Source organism: Sinocyclocheilus rhinocerous, unplaced genomic scaffold, assembly GCF_001515625.1.
Source record: "Sinocyclocheilus rhinocerous isolate Xijiao unplaced genomic scaffold, SAMN03320098_v1.1 scaffold4377, whole genome shotgun sequence".
NCBI lineage: Eukaryota > Metazoa > Chordata > Actinopteri > Cypriniformes > Cyprinidae > Sinocyclocheilus > Sinocyclocheilus rhinocerous.
The window spans coordinates 22,367-41,020 of NW_015656210.1; the positions used below are offsets into that span (position 1 = coordinate 22,367).

The following is an 18,654-nucleotide window of genomic DNA, read 5'->3' on the forward strand; positions in this document are numbered from 1 at the left end:
GATTTCGCGATCACACGCACTCTGTGTAAAGGGAGCACATCTTACAAGATCAGATATTTGTCAATGAGCTCAGAATCTGTTGAGCAGCAAATACTCCAGCATGGTCTTGTCAGTCATCTCTCCTTATTCTCGACCTGTGATCAGGCAAAGCTGACTCCTGTAGCTCTTGTTAGATGCAGGGTTGCCAAGTCCACGTTTTTTCCACAGAATTGGACTACTTTTAAACTGTTGCCATGGGTTGATTTTCCCAAGTGGGTTAAAGGTTTGAAATATTGCATAAATTACATTTGACTGAAATGCTTGTATTGAAACAATTTTCATTCTACCTATGATAAAACTTTCATGGTCTTCTACATTAACTGTTCCCTCCTGGTCATGCTTAAATTAAAATGCCTAAAGCTAAACCTCCCTTGTATTCACATTTCTAAACCTGTTGTCCAACAAAAGAGAACATTATAACCTTTTTACTCCACAACACCAGTCAGATGCTATCTTTTGTGCTCTGACGAGGCTTCTTGTCATAGAATGAGGCAGAAAATATGTTCCATCGGCTACTTTAAAAAGAATGCATCGATTAGCAATAGATTATAAATTAGGGTGACCATACGTCCTCTTTTCCCCGGACATGTCCTCTTTTTGGACCCATTTTGCATTCTACCTATGATAAACTTTCATGGTCTTCTACATTAACTGTTCCCTCCTGGTGGAATGACCTGCCTAGCTCAGTCCAAGCAGCTGAGTCCTTAATATTTTCAAGAAACGGCTGAAAACACATCTCTTTCATCTTCATTTGACCCTCTAACTCTAGCACTCTCTATTCTAATGCTACTTCTAATTGTATCTGCTTGTTTTTTTTTATTAAAAAACTTGACCCTATAACATTTGCACTCTTTATTCTATTTCTATTCTAATGGCCAATCCATCATTTTTGGGGGGATTTTTTATTTATTTATTTATTTATTAATAAGTATCGGTTCAGGCACTGGAACCTTTTTAAAAGTATCGATTTGGCACCGGTATCGAAAAAAGCCCAAACGATACCCAACCCTAATCAGAAGTTTTTGCTCTTATAAACACGAGACGCGCATAATAGTATCCAATTACAGAGGCGCAGCTGATGAATGGAAAAGAACCCTGGTTTGCGCATGTGCCGGTCAGAAGTGACGAACGCGGAAGCGCAGCGGAGAGATCAAAACAAATAAATAATTTAACAGACGCTTTTATCCAAAGCAACTTACAGTACATTCAGGCTATACCTTTTTTACCAGTATGTGTGATCCCTGGGAATTTAACCCACAACCTTCTGCGCTGCTAACACAATGCTCTACCACTGAGCCACAGGAACATTGTGATAGGAACACAGGAACAAAAATAGCCACAGGAACAAAACAAAACACCGGTCACTTATTAGAAGTACAAAACGAGGATTTGCAAAGAAGAATGTCGGAGGATTTCTATATAAGTCAAGAGGAGACTGGTTTTCCTTTGCTAAAGTAAGAAAACTTTGCTTCCTTTGATCCTGTAAACAAACGTTGGTTTTCACGAGACTCACCGGCGCATGCGCAACGCTGAACTCATACGTCATCCGTGTGAGACACTTTTTTTTATGGATGGGCTCTTTTTATTTAACTTCTTTTGGACTGATGCATGCAACACCCGCTGAGTGGCATTAAACAGCTTAAAAAGATCAAAGACTATTTTTAATATAACTCCGACTGGATTCGTCTGAAAGAAGAAAGTCATATACACCTAGGATGACTTGAGGGTGAGTAATTTGTGGGCTAATTTTCATTTTTGGGTGAACTAACCCTTTAACACACAGAGAAGAATAATAGGCTATATTGTGTTAGGTATATACTATATATTAATTGTTTACGTGGCCATGACTGTCTCACAACAGAAATAATAATAATAATAAAAAAAACGAAATCCAGCAACACTTGTTGAACTTTAAAAGAGAACTTTTAATTATATATAAAAAAAAACTGATGTGTTTTGGCTTGAGAGCCTTCCTAAGGGTATGGAACCAGCACAATACATGAACATCTAAAAATCATCTCTGTTTTAATTTATTCAATCTGTTTTTTCTTCTTCTTGAGATTGAATAACAACAGCTAGCATGTTCCACTCACAACATCACGTTTCATTTTAGAAAGTAATTACTGTTTAAAACACCATCAGGTTGACTAATTAATTTCTGAATTTGCTCTTGAAATCTTCTGAAATCTCCTGTAGATAATGTGAAGGGGTAATACACTTCAAGCTACGAGGCAGCAAATAAGGCTTACAAAAGTAAACTGTAGTTGGTGCATTGGGACCCCATACCTGGAAAAGGCTATTTTTAACCAAATTCTGCTTTTAAATGTGCCATATTTGCATATATGTGTTTACAGTGTGAAGAGCATTAAAGTTGAGCATTTTCAGCGCAATCACACGTCTGTTGAGCGCATGAACTGAATCAGAGTCTTGTCAGAGGCACAAAACAACACAAGTTCACTGAGAATTTCAGCACTCATTCTAAAATACAAAGTGTAGACACGTTATTAACGAGACGAAGCAGTATAGTTAGATTGCCTGCAACTTTCTAGCAATCCTGGAGACCTCGATTAGCTTGTTGGAAAAAAACTGACATTGCTATATTTTGCTTTTCTGCAATATATGATGTGATATATATATATATATATATATATATATATGTGTGTATATAAAGTGCTGCTTGAAAGTTTGTGAACCCTTTAGAAGTTTCTATATTTCTGCACAAATATGACTCAAAACATAATCAAAATTTCAATCAAGTCTCTAGACAAAGAGAAACCAAAACAAAGAAACACATTTATTTATTGAGAAAAATGATCCGGTGTTAAATATTTGTGAGTGGCAAAAGTATGTGAATCTTTGCTTTCAGTATCTGGTGTAACTCTCTTTTGCAGCAATAACTGCAAGTAATATTTCTTGTAACTGCTGATCAGTCCTTCACAACTGCTTGTAGGAATTTTAGCCCATTCCTCAGTATAGAACCACTTCAACTCTGTGATGGTGGTGGGTTTCCTCCTATGAACTGCTTGCTACAGGTCCTTCCACAATTTCAATTGGATTAAGGTCCGTAATTTGACTTGACCATTCCAAAACATTAACTTTGTTCTTCTTTAATCATCCTTTGGTAGAACGACTTGTGTGCTTGGGGTCGTTGTCTTGCTGCATGACCCACTTTCTCTTGAGATTCAGTTCTCGGACAGATGTCCTGACATTTTCCTTCAGAATTTGCTGGTATAATTCAGAATTCATTGTTCCATCAATGATGGCAAGCCATCCTGGACCAGATGCAGCAAAACAGGCCCAAACCATGATACTACCACCACCATGTTTCACAGATGGGATAAGGTTCTTATGCTGGAATGCAGCGTTTTCTTTCTCCGAACATAACGCTGCTCATTTAAACCAAAATGTTCTATTTTGGTCTCATCCATCCACAAAACATTTCTCCAGTATTCCTCTGGCTTGTCCACATGATCTTTAGCAAACTGCAGATGGGCAGTTATTTTCTTTTTGGAGAACAGTGGCTTTCTCCTTGCGATTCTGCCATGGACACCATGGGTGTTCAGTGTTCTCCTGATGATGGACTCATTAACATTAGCCAATGTGAAAAAGGCCTTTAGTTTCTTAGTTACTTTTACATGTCTTGCTTTTAGAGTGTTTTTTGTTGGTGGATCACTCCTGGGGTGGGTAACAGTGGTCTTGAATTTCCTTCATTTGTACACAATCTGTCTGACCGTGGATTGGTGGAGTCCAAACTCTTTAGAGATGGCTTTGAAACCTTTTACAGGGTCATGTAGTTTTGGATTTTGTTTTCCTTTAATAATAAAAACCTTCATTTAAAAACTGCATGTTGTGTTCACATGTGTTATCTTTGACTAATATTTAAATTTGTTTGATGATCTGAAACATTAAAGTGTGACAAACATGCAAAAAAATAAGAAATCAGGAAGGGGGCCAACACTTTTTCACACCACTGTATATATAAAATGCAGTAATTTTCACCAGACTATTTGAAGAGCTATATTTAAAAAGAATGAATCATTCTAGAGTTAGTGGGGTGATTTTGTTAGGGAGTGCATCGATATAGAAAATAAAAATAATAAACAGCTGAAAATTTACAAGAACCAGCTCAAATCTCTTTCATCAACCACTTCAGGTAAAAAAAAAAATTTAAAACAAAAATTTTTACACTTTTTTTTTTGTAGGCCACATTGCCATTGTTTTTGACCAGTTCAGTATGACTATAAAATACAATTGTGGTTGTAATTAATTTTATTGTTATTAGTGATTATAATATTGTTTTATTATCGTGATATTACGAAATAAAAACAAAATGATAAATAGATAATAATAATAACAAAAAAAGTAATTTTAACAAAAGTAAAATTACAATACTAATATTGATGTATTAAAGGAATAGTTCACCCCAAAATGAAAGTTCTGTCATCATTTACTCTCCCTCATTATGTTCCAAACGTGTGAGTTTCTTTTCTTCTGCAGAACATAAAATAAGATATTTTGAAGAATGTTGGTAACCAAACAGCTGCTGGTAGCCACTGACTTCCGTAGTATGGACCAAAAATGCTATGGAATTCAATGGCTACCGACAACTGTTTGGTTATCAACATTCTTCATTCTTCTTTTGTCCTTTCTTTTCTTTCACAGAAGAAAGAATCTCTTACAGGTTTGGAACAACTTAAGGGTGAGTAAATGATCCCTTTAATTTCTTCATTTTCAAAGGGTAAACCATCAAGCTTTTATTTTAGTGGGTTGCCGACAAAGAAAAATGATTTTTAGTTTCAGAGTGAAGCTCAGCTCTGTGTTCATGCAGCCCATGATATCAGTAGCTATGTTTCCATCCATCTATTTTTATGCACATTTTGGAATAGCGCATACAAAACACTGGATGGAAACGCCAAGATGCACACAAATTCTAAAAATGCGCATAACAAATGTATGCACTCAATTGAGTAGGATAAACTTTTTATCCGATAAGAAAAAATTCGCATAAACTATGATGGAAACACATTTACCGAATTAATTCCTCCATGCGCATCAAAAAAGTCATGTGACTGCGCTATGAGACGGGATAACCTGACTAACCAGCGGACCGATCGCGTTCACAGCATCTATATGTTGTTTTGGTCGTTCTGAAATGCCTGAGGAAAGTCTGTCATCAAAGTATTTATGTGTATTTACTGTCTTACACGACTGCGTTCCCAAAGATCAGGTATCCACCTCTAAAAGCAATGACCGCATTTATTGTGTTTCGTCTGCTCACTCTGAGGCGCAAGTAATTTATTATATTCAGTAGCTTCTCCTAGTTTTCTTAGAGATATTTAGTGCCAGTTTATCAGGCAGTGATGATTTTGTTCTCTTTGACTCGTTGGATGGAAACGGTGCTTTAATTGCAAATGTTTTATGCGATATTCTAGTTTTGCACATAAGTTAAATTTGCATCTTTGGATGGAAATACAGCTAGTGTCTCAGAACAGCTCGAGTCACAGTAAATGAACCAAACCATTCTCAGATGCTCAGACACTGTATCATGAACTACAGGTGTGGAAATGTCACGCTTGAAACCGGGAATGCAGTATATTTAATTAAATTGCCACCTGTGTTGTCTGACAATCTGACAATCACACTCAGCCGTATCGCCACAACAATTTTATTTTGATATGTCATCAAGTATGGAATTAAATTAGTGCTGCTATCAGATAAGGTCAGTTGCTCTGTTAAGTACTATGGGTGTCGTTTATCGTGGTCTCAAGTGTTTTATTGCTTTTAGAAAATAGTAGCTACATAGTCTCAATCATGAATAAACATTTATCATGTATGTCAACTCAATGTATTTGTTCTACTTGCTACTGCTAAAGCAAATGAACATATGTAAATGCACATATGTAGATCTAGAAAAGTGGTGCTGGGGAGGAGGAGGGTTAAGAGAATTAAGAATTAAGAGAATATTAAGAGTATTTAAATGTCAGCTAACAGATTACAAGTAGAGAACCTAGTAAGCAAGACGATTGTGAGTGAATTTCAAACCATCAGTTTTGTATATTGTGAGTACATTTAGTATAACCAGTTTTGCATGTCTTTGGATTGAGGGGGAAAACAGGGCACCCTGAGGACATCCACGCAAAGACCACACAGAAAATGTCTCCTAGGACTTGAACCTTGTTTCTGTGAAGCAGCAGCACTACCTACTTCATGACTGCTGTGAATTATTAGTATTTTAATTTTGAAATTAAAAAAATAATAATCTTTTTTTTTTTCTTTTTTTTTTACAGTATTTTACTATCCTGTGTGGGATATGTAAATATTGTATGTAGATTGTGAAGAACAGTGCTAATTGTTCTTGTAATGCGTTTCCTGATTGAGCATCAATGAATGTCTGCACCTTGTGTAATAGTAGTGCGAGTCCCTTAATTATCCTCGTGATAAGAGCTGAAGATGTTGGGAAGAGATGTAATGTGGAGCAGGAAAACCAAAGAGTGTGCAAGAAAACACTTCTCTACAGGATCATTTGTGTCAGTTCAGTTATCATTGTGTCATGTGGCATGTATATAAAATAGCTTAATCAGGACAGTACTTTAAAAAATAAACAAATAAACTTTTTTTAGATTTATTTTTGGCATTTTTGCCTTTATTTTGATATGATAATAGCATAATGACAGGAAGTAAAGAGGGAGAGAGAAGGGGATGGGATCAGGAAGGGTCCTCGAGTCGGGACGCCGAAAGCGCAACACAGTATGTCGGCACGCTGCCCACAAGGCTATTGGTGCCAACGATAGATAAGCTTTTTAAAATGATAAACATCTTGCAGAGTCTACAAGGGGTATGCGACCTTGTGACCTCAGCTGTAGTAGTAGTCGAACACGTCATGGCTCTTATATGGTGCACAGCTGGTCTGGAGTGATGAACTTACTGCATCTGGGACCAAATGCAAAACATTTTATGCTGCTACCTGAGGACAATCCGTGTGGTTTTCCCTGTGTCTTAGTCCGGTAAGCGTGGCGAGCTGGGAGCCAAAGGAGTTGTAGGACCACAGGGAGAGACCGGAGCCAGAGGCGCACCTGGAAAACCAGGACCGATGGGATTCCAAGGAGAGCAAGGTTTTCCAGGGGTCTCTGGAAAGACTGGTGTTCCTGTAAGCACCTGCCAGACGATACATGTTGGTACTGCGCTGTAAACACAGAATATGTCTCAGGAGTGCTGTTGTGATTATGTTGCAGGGCAAACTGGCTAGTGAGCAGCACATCAGAGAACTGTGTAGCTCGATGATCGATGGTAAGACCTTTGTTCACCCATAAACGGCATATATTGATGCAGTTTCACGATGCAGCCTGTAGTGTATTGCTGGTGTTGATCTCAGATCAGATGGCTCAGCTCGCTGCTAACCTGAGAAGGCCTCTGGCTCCTGGTGCCGTGGGACGGCCTGGACCAGCCGGGCCTCCAGGGAAGCAAGGAGAGGTTGGATCCATCGGTCACCCTGGAGCCCTTGGCCCGCCGGGTTACAGAGGACTGCCGGGAGATCTGGGTGATCCTGGTCCTCGAGGTGAGAGACGGGTCATGTTGTGCTTTTTTATTAAACAAAAGGATAAAAGTGTACAATGCAATGTCATTAAGGTTGCATTAGAGTTAGTTAATGCAGTGCATTTGTTAAGAGTATATATTAATCTTTATGTTAGTTCAATTCAACTGTTCGTTGTTAGCTCAGGTCCATTAAATAATATCAAGAAACAACTTTTGATTTTGGTTCATGTTAAAATTACTATTGTATATGTAAAATGCTATAGAATGACTTTTTATTGTTAGTTCATGTTAACTAATGTAGTTAACTAATGGTATTAAACAGAACCTTATTATAAAGTGCTACCCATAATTCCTCAGGACAGGCTTTATCTGCACCTATCCACCTTATTTTTCAGTGGAAGTAATCCGTTTTCTGTCAATGTGCGAGACTTCCGGTTCATTAACCGCTGTAGGGAAATAACGAGAAGAATAACAAAGTGCAGTAAAGGGTAAAACGGTTTGCACTACAAACCAGTGTGTTCATAATTAAGATAATACATTAATAATATGGTAAGACACCAGTTTGAAATATCAAGCCGCAAAACAAGGTGTTTTGTACAGCTAAAAATAGCTGGAAGCGGGTGACACCGGAAGCCAGACACATTCAATTTACTCTTACGGGAAAATAATAACACGAGTGTGCTTTCAAACAGAGTATTAACAGTTTTTTTTTTTACTATTGCAAAGACACATTTTTCAACACTTAGGTAACTCTTTCAAAACTCTTCACACAGTTCTCCCTACCAAACTTTAGCTTGGCACAGCAGTACATTTCTCATCCAGAATGCAAAACGACCAACAAAAAAAAGAAAAAAACATTTTTGCAATGATTTCCAAGTTTCCTCATTTGTATAGGTGCATGTAGTTTTGGTGATGTTTGAAAGATTTGATCATTGAGTGTTTTGTGTCAAAGCAGTGATAGTGAGCCCAGCAGCAGTCTGTGTGTGTGAAGAGTTTTGAAAGTGACCAGAGTATTGAGAAATGGCTGTAAAAAACCTTCTCACAGCTGTGAAAAATATTTGCTGTTACGTGTATGAATCCAGGAAGACAGTTTTATCCTAATATGAATTCATAAACCACATTCCAGAATGAATTTGTATGTATCTTGTATTCTGCAGGGGACATGGGTGAGCCAGGTGACAAGGGGCCTGTAGGTAAAGCCATCGAAGGGCCCGCTGGAGACCAGGGGGACCCGGGTAAGTACAGGCTGTTCATAAGCACATTAAGTGCGCCCCAGTCGGACACATTATCAGTGCAGCTTGTCAATGTAAAGTATATTGAGAAAAATAAGCCCTGCTGTGTACCACTGCCAAATATTAACTTAAAAAACACACATTTCCTAAAGTATTAGCATGCCAAAAAAAAAGTTAGTTGGGCCAGATGTGGCAGAACTCTTCTAAGAGCAACCTGGGATCGATTCCCAAGAACAGGCCGGTGGATGTTTCTGACTTGATTAACTATACTGTACAGCTCAAACTAAAGGAAAGATAAGCATATGAGCAACCAATCATAAAACGATTACATGCAGAGCTGGGTAGTAACTGATTACATGTAATCTGATTCCAAATATTCAAATACTTGTAAATTGATTAAATTACATTTCAAAATACTCGGAATCAAGACTACAGTTACTTTTTTATTGATTACATATTATCCACACTATAGCAATTAATGCTTCATAATTGATTGATTCTCCCCAATTCCTCTTTTAAATCTTCCTTTCTAAAATAGCCTACCACTTACATACACTCAGAAGGTCTGTGGACATTCACACAGAGATCAGTCTTTAGTCAGGTGGCTACATTTGAGCACTGGATTTACAAAAATCATTTCAGGTTTAAGAAGCGTTTCAGCATTGCATCAACTGCTGATGAACACATTTTTATTTGAATTATGACTCAGTGGGTTATTTAACCGTGCATTACTAGGTCTTTGGAAGGCTTTTGTCTTTCAAACACATTCAGATGCAAAATTCACGTTATTTCTTCTTTACATGTAATGCAGGGATTCCCAAACTTGTTTGTCATCTGATCCTCTTTCACCTGATATATTTACTTGAAGTACCCCTGAGATTTTAAATATTTGAATTACGTATCACACAGTTCTCTGACATTGGTTAATGGTCACATGACATGCATGCAAACAAATGATTCATTTTTTTAGTGTTTTATTTTAAAATGATTGAATTTTACATCATTGTGATTTAATTATTAGCTTTTCATTAAACTCACGAACCCCCTGCAGTTTATTCACGAACCCGTTTGGGAAACCTTGAAGTAATGTAATGTTTAATGCACTTCATGTTGGAATATATTTTCTTACTCTTTGTATTTTTATATCAATATGGTACAAGATTGTCCTGTTTAAATCATTGTGATAAGTTATGTCAAAAGTGGTCTGATTATATTACCTAAAATGTGTACTGCGGTGGATTACGTTACTAACTACAATTTAATTAGCATAATTTGGAATCAGTAACGGTTTACAAACGTAAGTAATCTACCCAGCTCTGATGATCTGTAACCGCACTGGATCTGTCAGGCTACTTAGACAATCACAACACAGCTATTCCCCTTCAGCTAAAGCTGATTTCTTTCTGTCGTACATCATTGTGATTCTTCGTCTCGTGGCCTCCAGGTCTGCCCGGCGTGCATGGCATCGTCAAAGACGGCCGTGACGGAGCGCCTGGAGATCCAGGAGAGCCAGGAGAAGCAGGCAGAGCCGGCAGACCGGGTCACCAGGGATCACCCGGCATCTGTGACACTTCAGCGTGCCAAGGAGCCGCGGTTCACGGGAAGTCCTCCAACCCCAAGAACCATTAACAGTAGAACCAGCAGGAAACGCAACTGAAGAGGTGTCAGAGCCCAACAAACACTGAGCATCAGAGCGGAGCAGCTGTGAACCCCAACATGTGTACATACAGCAAAAGACTAATGCATCGCGCCGTGAAACTAGCTGATGTGAACGCAATAATTCAGTCCTTGTATTAGAAGTCTTCTTGTACAGCACCCTTTAAAAGTGTAATGGAGTACACCTTTGAGCCTCAAAACCTGACCTCGACAACAGCAAAGACAAACAACACTGGAGGCTTGTTTGAGGCATCAAGAAATGAAACCAAATATTGGATGTATTGCTGCAAATTGATTTTCTTTGCCATTTTATTCTTACGTTTACATTTAGTTTCTAAATGTTTAACATTGAAAGTCACTGTTTGAGGAACAAACTTCAAGCATCAATGCTTCAGACACACTTACTGTAAAATATGTCGTTGGCCATCTGTGGGCTTTATCAACTTTTATCCACTAGATAATGGTGCTGTAAAACTATTAAATATGACTTTAAATACTATTTATTATTTCTGAGTTACTGTTGTGTGTACAGTGAGTTTCTACAGCATGGTATTGTAAGAAAAACTGAATAAAGCCACTTTTCAGTAAAGTATTTCTCTGAACGTTCATTAGTACACTAATAATAAATACATTAAATGTAAAATAACATATATTGAGACAACAAACGGTCATGCCTTTCAAACCAACAAGGCATAAAAACACAAACAAAAATACACAGCACAACTTCTCTAAATGTGTGAACTATATTACAGTAGGGTTTGCTCTGCAGACGTGACGGTGTGAAATAAAATGAACAGTGGGTTGAGCCTCGGTCTACACTCGAGCTGGTCTAAGACAACAAACGCTCAGGGTCTTCTGGGCACGGGCTAGTGGAAGAGAGGAACTAGCATCATTCAATAAACCCACGCGGAAAACATTCATGTCAAACTACAGGCACACATTCACAACACTGCAGCAGAGAACAGGAAGTCAGCTGTGCGAGGATGAGTCCACAGGCTCTGTTGTGTTTTTATAGGGTTCGAGGAGATGTGCCACTGAAACACAGCTAGGCTTCAACCGCAGTCCAGTCTTGCCACAGAAAGTGCTCTGGAAATCCTGAAACGAGAGTGGATTTATGAGTACTTCAGGAAGAGTTTCCTCACTCCATACACTCAGTGCTCTGTATCTATCACTCTTAGAGCGCTTCATGGTTTGTATCGATCGAAGTAATTGCCATAATACTTCAGATGCCTTCAGCCTCACTTTGTAATCTGTTTCTGGTGCTTAAGACTGCATTTTAAAGCCACCTCATTAGAAGCGTCTTCAAATAAGACTTTTCTACACTATTTAAGAAAATGGAAGACTTTTTGCAGCCTTCTGTTTAAAAAAGTCAACTGGAGATATCTGATCCTCCTTTAGAATCGATGCATCAAATTAAAAAAAATTACATTTTGATAAATGGAAACTAAAATGTAAAGCGACAAACAAAAATCCCTGATATTGTATGACTATGAAAACGGAGAACCTGCTTGAGTCGGTCTCCGTGTATTTCCTGGATGTATTTGAGGAAGGCCGTGGTCCACTGCAGTGTGGTGGCTTTATCGGTGTCGGCGTAACAGAACGGCACCAGCAGGTTTAACTCGTCACAGCACAGACGGATCCTTCTCCTGAGGTCAACCGGAAACATGCTTCATGTAATCTCTGCACAGTGAGCGGTACAGCTTAAACAATAAGTCTGCAGAGCCCACCTGCGATCGCGCTCCTTTCTGTTGTGTACTTCTTTGCGCTGAGTTCGGTCCATGAGAGGTCTTGTCCTGCAACGTTTAGTCCCGCACATACCGGCGTACGGCTTCCAGTTCTCCGAGTCCTGCATGATATTAGATGAGCTGAGAGGCCTTGTGCGGACGCGCTTGATGGGGTGCGCAGCTTTATCCACCGCCTCATCTGCAGCGAGAAGAGAAACAAACCAATGCAAACACATCTCTGCTTTTCATGCCTTAAAGGGGTCATATGATGCGATTTCAAGTTTTCCTTTCTCTTTGGAGTGTTACAAGCTGATTGTGCATAGATAAGATCCCTGAAGGTATGGTAAGGGGCGTTACATTTCGGTGTTCGGCCAATCACAATGCACTGGGTCATCTGGCCAATCAGAGCAGACTGCGCTTGTCGGAAGGAGGGACTTTGTAGAAAACAACGTGTTTGAGAGAGGCGGGGCATATAGGACCTACAATAATGTACAGTATTTAAAAAATAATGTGTTTTTTGAACATTAAAGCATGTCAACATATTCTGTTACACCAAATACACAAAATAATGATCTTTAAAAAAGCATCATATGACCCCTTTAAAACAGTATGCAACAAGCAGGCTTTATTCAGCCCAGTGGAAAGCATGTTTGCTCTGTCTAATACACTCCCTGTGCCATTCACCAGATGAGGACAGCGAAGAGCAATACACTTATGGTTTGGAACCACATGAGGGTGAGTTTCATTTTTGGGTGAACTATCTCTTTAAGGTTGCAGCTGAACTGGTTATGAATTCATTATGAATGAGTGAATGCGTTCTGTATCTGTGTGTCCATGCTGCTGGTTATGTCCTGTGCATCGACACTCTCATAGGTGCTGAATCCCGTGAATGCTGTCACAATTACAACATTAAAAACCAGGTCCCTATTTAACTACAAGTTACGCATCATCATAACCAATCATTGTTTACATTATCGATCATTGCAAAATATTTGCATATCCCTAGTTATAGCGATATGCATTGTATGTACCTAGCATTATGTTTTATTGCTTAATATTGGAAACAACCCCACAAATCCATTAGATGTCATCTCGCTGGGGATTTAAGACAAGTTATTTACAATGATTTTTATGGAATTCAGCATTCTTTTCAGGAATTCAAATTCAATATTAAGAAAAAAAGAGAGCAGAGTTTCAGATGATTTTCCTTCTTAATAATTTTTCAGGAATCTGGCTCTTGGTGCAAAAGGTTCGAATGTGCGCCAATATGGAAACGATCTGTGAGCGACAGCAGAAAGGTACATTTTTTAATGCATTGGTTAAATGAAGCACTTTTAAGGCACTCATTTCTTTGTGATTACTGGAGCTTGGCAGCCCCTGATCACTGAATGGATAAAAGTCTTCTGTGTTCTACTGATGACGGATATTCACATAGCTTTGGAACAACACGAAGGTATCATGTGCTCATTCTAAAATGAATAATAACTCAGTAAGCTAATTGTTTGTGTAAGTGAACAATATTAGAGAATGGTACTCTTCAGTGTGTCTGCAGTTTGCTGGTCAGCAGTGTCCGTGTAAATGACAAGCGGAGCTCTCATCACAGACTCGGGGCCTTTATCTGCTCTGAAACTCACAGTCAGCTCTGTAGGAATGATCAGCTCAGACTGCACACCCTACCATGAGAGAAAAAGACATTTCTCATTACCAGCAGAAAACACACAGAACTCACAATCAGATAAACACATGCGTCTGAAGGAGATCAGCACTCACCGATTTGAACAGACGTCCTTCGTATGGATGCGTGCCCTGTATTTTCACCATCTTGTCTGGTTTACTCCATTTCTCTGTTTGTGCATGTGTGGCTATCCCTGAAGTGTTTGTAGAATGACAAAGCACTGATAAAAATCTGGAAGACAAATTATTAAACCATGTCAAAATTGAGACCGCTAGGAGTAAAAGCAGGAATTTTCTTTTTTTCTTCTTTTTTTTTTGGCAGCCAAACATAAAACAGGGCTTCCCAAACAAAGCTTAATTAATTATATCATAAAAATAGCTTAGTGTGATTTTCAAATAGCAAAAGCCTGCAATTTATTCTGTGTCAATGCATCACTGTGTTCATTTACACGTGAGCCGCTTATGCTGTTTTGCAGTAAACTCTAGCTAGGGTTGACATTACTTTATTTTAATCAGTCTTCTATTTGATGAACCAATATCGAATATTAAATCTCAAGAACAATCTTTTAGTCTGTGTGGTTTTCAGGTAATAGATAAGCAAAACCTTTCTAAACATTATGTGTAGCATGTCTCCAATTCAATGATTTGAATGGGCTTTGTGCTTTGTTACTTTTGATTAGAAATAAAGTCTCAGCTTTCAAATTCTGTCATTTTAATACAAAATTGTGTCTGAAATCTGGTGTGACACTGTTTCAGTTCAAGGTTCAGTTCAGGTATGTTGAATCTCTGTTCCAACCATTAAAAGACATCAATAAAACAGCTTGTAAACAATATGTCATGCTGATGCGACATTATATTTACCTCAGGAAAGCCATTCAATGTCCACAGCTATATATATATATATATATAGTGCCCTCCATAAGTATTGGAACAGTAAAGACAAAATTGCTCTGTTTGCTGTGAACCATATGAGACAAAACTACAGAATGTCACATTTTATTATTGGGTGTTTCAACACATAGAAGTTTTACCAGCTAAGAAGATCAGCACTTTTAGAGTTCATCCCACTATCTGATGTGAGCATAAGTATTGGGACAGTTGCCTCACAGGTCTTTCTGAGTGATCATTAATTCTTCAGATATTAAAAGCAGGGAATGTGTCGTATTAGTTATATCCATTGCTTCTGCATTCTGAGTCTTGCATTCGATGACGACACACACAAACCAGGATGAAGACGAGGGAGCTGACTTTGAGAGACAAGCAAGCAATTTGGATGCTAAAAGAAAAGAGGAAGTAAATTAGAGCTATAGCAAAAACAAAGGGCATGGAGAAATCAAGAGTTTGGAAACCACTGGAGACATCAGCAGCCAACAACGACCTGATCGGCTGAGAAAAACAACAGCCGTTGATGACAGACAAATCATAAAAGCTGTGAAAATGAACCCTAAAATACGTGTATGTAAAATCACCAACAATCTCCAGAAAGCTGGGGTGATGCTCTGACGATCTACTGTCTTCGACACAGAATTACAGAGGCTACAGCAAAATGCAAACCTCTGAGCAGCACCAAAAATAGAAAGGCAAGATTAGAGTTTGCAAAAGCCAGTAGAGATTTGGAACAGAGTTTTATGAACAGATGAGACAAAGATTTAGCACAGCTGGGTGCACACTGTGCGATTTTTTTAAAGTCCTTTAGGATTGTACTTGTCAGACTGTACGAACATGATGATCATGTCACGCTGTGGGATCTCAGTTGTCATTAATGTCAGACTGTACCGACAGTCAAGACGCCTTAAAAACGGGTGCGCGCAAGAAAACTTGTCCGGAGATTTACATTATCAACCCATACACGTCCAGTGACTGCGAGCTGCATTGCACGCGGGGCTGTAATGTTGTTATCATCTAAAGTAGCCCACCGGAGTATTAAAGAAGAATAGTGTAAGCAGCACTACACACCCACATGAAAACAGCAGTGCAACCAGTGTTTATCATAGCAAAGGCAACATATCAGATGAATTCCGTGAGCGGAGGACGAGAGCGCCGGAGTTTATGCAGTTAGAAGAAATCTCTAGCATTAACGGCCATTAATCGGCTGTCGGTGAACAAGTCAAACCAGCGATCAAAGACTACAGATTTTAGCTTAGGATTATAGGAATCTTTTAGGATTTTTAAAATTGGTCTCAGACGACCAAATCGTGGCCAAAATCGCACAGTGTGAGCTGGGCTTAAGTGATGGGAAATGTATGATGACAGCAGCAGGATGCATTTGGAAGGGTGCAAAACCATCTTGGCTACCAATATTCAAGAAAATGCCACCAGACTCATCAGAAAGCGCTTCATATTGCATCAGGACAATGACCCAAAACGCACTGCCAGATCAGTCAAGGAGTTTATCAGGGCAAAGAAACGGAAAGTCTTAGATTGCCCAAGTCAGTTTACAGATTTAAATCTGATTGAACATGAATTTCACCAGCTGAAGAGGAGACTAAAGGCAGAAACTCCCCAAAACAAGCAACAGTTGGTATTGGCTGTATTAAAGGCTGGGGACAGCGTTTCAAAGGATGCGACCAAGCTTCTGGTGATGTCTATGCGTCGCAGACTCACTGCTCTGATTGCACGCAAGGGATCTGCAACAAAATAATAGCTTTTAATGAAGGGTGCAAAACCATCTTGGCTACCAATATTCAAGAAAATGCCACCAGACTCATCAGAAAGCGCTTCATATTGCATCAGGACAATGACCCAAAACGCACTGCCGGATCAGTCAAGGAGTTTATCAGGGCAAAGAAACGGAAAGTCTTAGATTGCCCAAGTCAGTTTACAGATTTAAATCTGATTGAACATGAATTTCACCAGCTGAAGAGGAGACTAAAGGCAGAAACTCCCCAAAACAAGCAACAGTTGGAATTGGCTGCATTGAAGGCTGGGAAAAGCATTTCAAAGGATGAGACCAAGAGTCTGGTGAAGTCTGTGGGTCGCACACTCACTGCTCTGATCGCACGCAAGAGATCTGCAACTAAATAATAGCTTTTAATCTTTTACATCTACCTTAGGTTCATCTGTCCCAATCCTTGTGCTCACATCAGATAGTGGGATGAACTCTAGAAGTGCTGTCCTTTTTATTTGGTCATATTCATCTTTTAATCATATTTGCAAATGTCTCGACTCCACAGCAAACAGAGCAAGTTTGTCTTTACTGTTCCAATACTTATGGAGGGCACTGTATATATATATATATATATATATATATATATGCTGTTATGCTGGTGTTTATTGCTAAGGCGTTATTAAGTAAATTGCCAGCTTATATCTGTTTTATCAAATTATACTCATACATGTGTGAAACACTCTTGCTACAGACTCACCCCAAAACAAAGGTGTTGTAGCGGAGTCAGTGGCACTGAGCAGAATTTCGACGCTGCAATGTAAATATATCATAAGCCAAACTGTGCCCATAAATGGCAAACTGTTTTACTGACACCACATAGATGTGAGGCCAGTCTAAAGAGTCTAGTGATCTGTCTACGCTTGAATAAATTGCTCAAGTGGAGGAGCCTGGGCGTGGGACAGTAATTAGGAGTAATGCAAGATTGATTCGTACTCAGCGGCAATGCCTTGATTAATGTCAGGCTCTCTGCAAACAGAAACATGTGTTTGTGTTAATAAGAAGGTCTGGTATAATTGCTCTGTGTTTGGAGGGCTGTTTTTGTATGTAACCTGGTGGATGCTTCTGCAGATGAAAATGGGTTCCCTTAGTCAACAACACCGGGTGCATCTTGTCATGTCCACAGCTCAAAGCCGCTACTTTTGTGTTGATTAAATTTCTGCTCTGTCGCAGTTGTTTATTATGTACACACTTCAAAATGGAATGTGTCACCACCCAAGACAACATATCTGAGAAAACTGCTGCCTTGGAAAAATGAGGGAATCGACATGACAGAAGTTGAGAGGAATTGTAATTGTCTCCTAGAGCAGTAATGATGACTAGCTAAATAAAGGCTGGGGCTACTGCTGTTTTGATTAAATGTCACACATGAAAAATGAAGCTCAACAAGCGGCCGTCAGTGCTCATGGAAAGAAGGATCTACAATATGCCCTGGGATTTACCATTCATGGGATCAAAACAGTCCACAAATATATTCTGGCACACCAAAATGTCTGAAATATGTTGGTAAGTGGCATTCTTGTAGTGTAGCCGCTTTTTTACAAACCATTTTTTCTCCCTCAAGCTATTAAATTCATAAGTATGGCTGGTTGACATGCATTGCTTCATGCTGAATGGAATAGCTTTTTAATGTTATTTGTTTTATTACCCAGCCTTGTAAAGGAATCAATAGAAACACTACCTGAAGCCACATTGTCTCACTGAACTAATTGTGAGTTGGAAACAAAGTCTTCAGGATTCCAATACAATTATTGAACAGGCACAAAAAAAAAGGATTTTCATGATTCTTGGTTCCAATCCAGCACGTAAATGAAACGGAACAGCTCCCTCAATGAGTTGAATCCCGTTTGAGCTTTGTGTGTGAGTTGGAGGCTGAGTATAAGTTTAGCGCAGATATATTTTCACTCGCCGAACACTCTCTGACTGAGCGCATCAGAGTTTCTCTCTCCGTCAAGCGATCTGTGCTGTTTTTCAGTTCATCTCAATGGATGCGCAAGCGCACCTGTGTTTGACGTACCGTAAACTCTAGTGTGAAGGCGCACACCTTGCCGTCGCTTTGTCTCACACACACGCAGAGAGAGAGAGAGAGAGAGAGAGAGAGAGAGAGAAAGAGAGAGACATGTAAACGATA

The 18,654-nt window shown here is 39.1% G+C and overlaps 2 protein-coding genes across 2 annotated transcripts in view; one reads left to right on the forward strand and one right to left on the reverse strand.

The window, feature by feature from the left end:
* The window catches only part of LOC107719903 (collagen alpha-3(IX) chain-like), a 28,474-nt gene extending 17,134 nt beyond the window's left edge, over positions 1–11,340 (forward strand). The window contains exons 28-32 of the mRNA XM_016527444.1: positions 7,040–7,186; positions 7,272–7,326; positions 7,412–7,594; positions 8,730–8,807; positions 10,249–11,340. Coding sequence (XP_016382930.1) covers positions 7,040–7,186; positions 7,272–7,326; positions 7,412–7,594; positions 8,730–8,807; positions 10,249–10,433 — 648 coding nt within the window. The 3' untranslated portion in view covers positions 10,434–11,340. The remainder of the gene's footprint in view (positions 1–7,039; positions 7,187–7,271; positions 7,327–7,411; positions 7,595–8,729; positions 8,808–10,248) is intronic.
* Positions 11,197–18,654, reverse strand: part of LOC107719904 (transcription factor-like 5 protein) — an 11,131-nt gene continuing 3,673 nt past the window's right edge. Inside the window, exons 3-7 of the mRNA XM_016527445.1 lie at positions 13,955–14,090; positions 13,719–13,857; positions 12,188–12,383; positions 11,965–12,106; positions 11,197–11,555 (exon numbers count right to left, since the gene is read on the reverse strand). Of these exons, the coding sequence (XP_016382931.1) occupies positions 11,430–11,555; positions 11,965–12,106; positions 12,188–12,383; positions 13,719–13,857; positions 13,955–14,090 (739 nt within the window). The 3' untranslated portion in view covers positions 11,197–11,429. The remainder of the gene's footprint in view (positions 11,556–11,964; positions 12,107–12,187; positions 12,384–13,718; positions 13,858–13,954; positions 14,091–18,654) is intronic.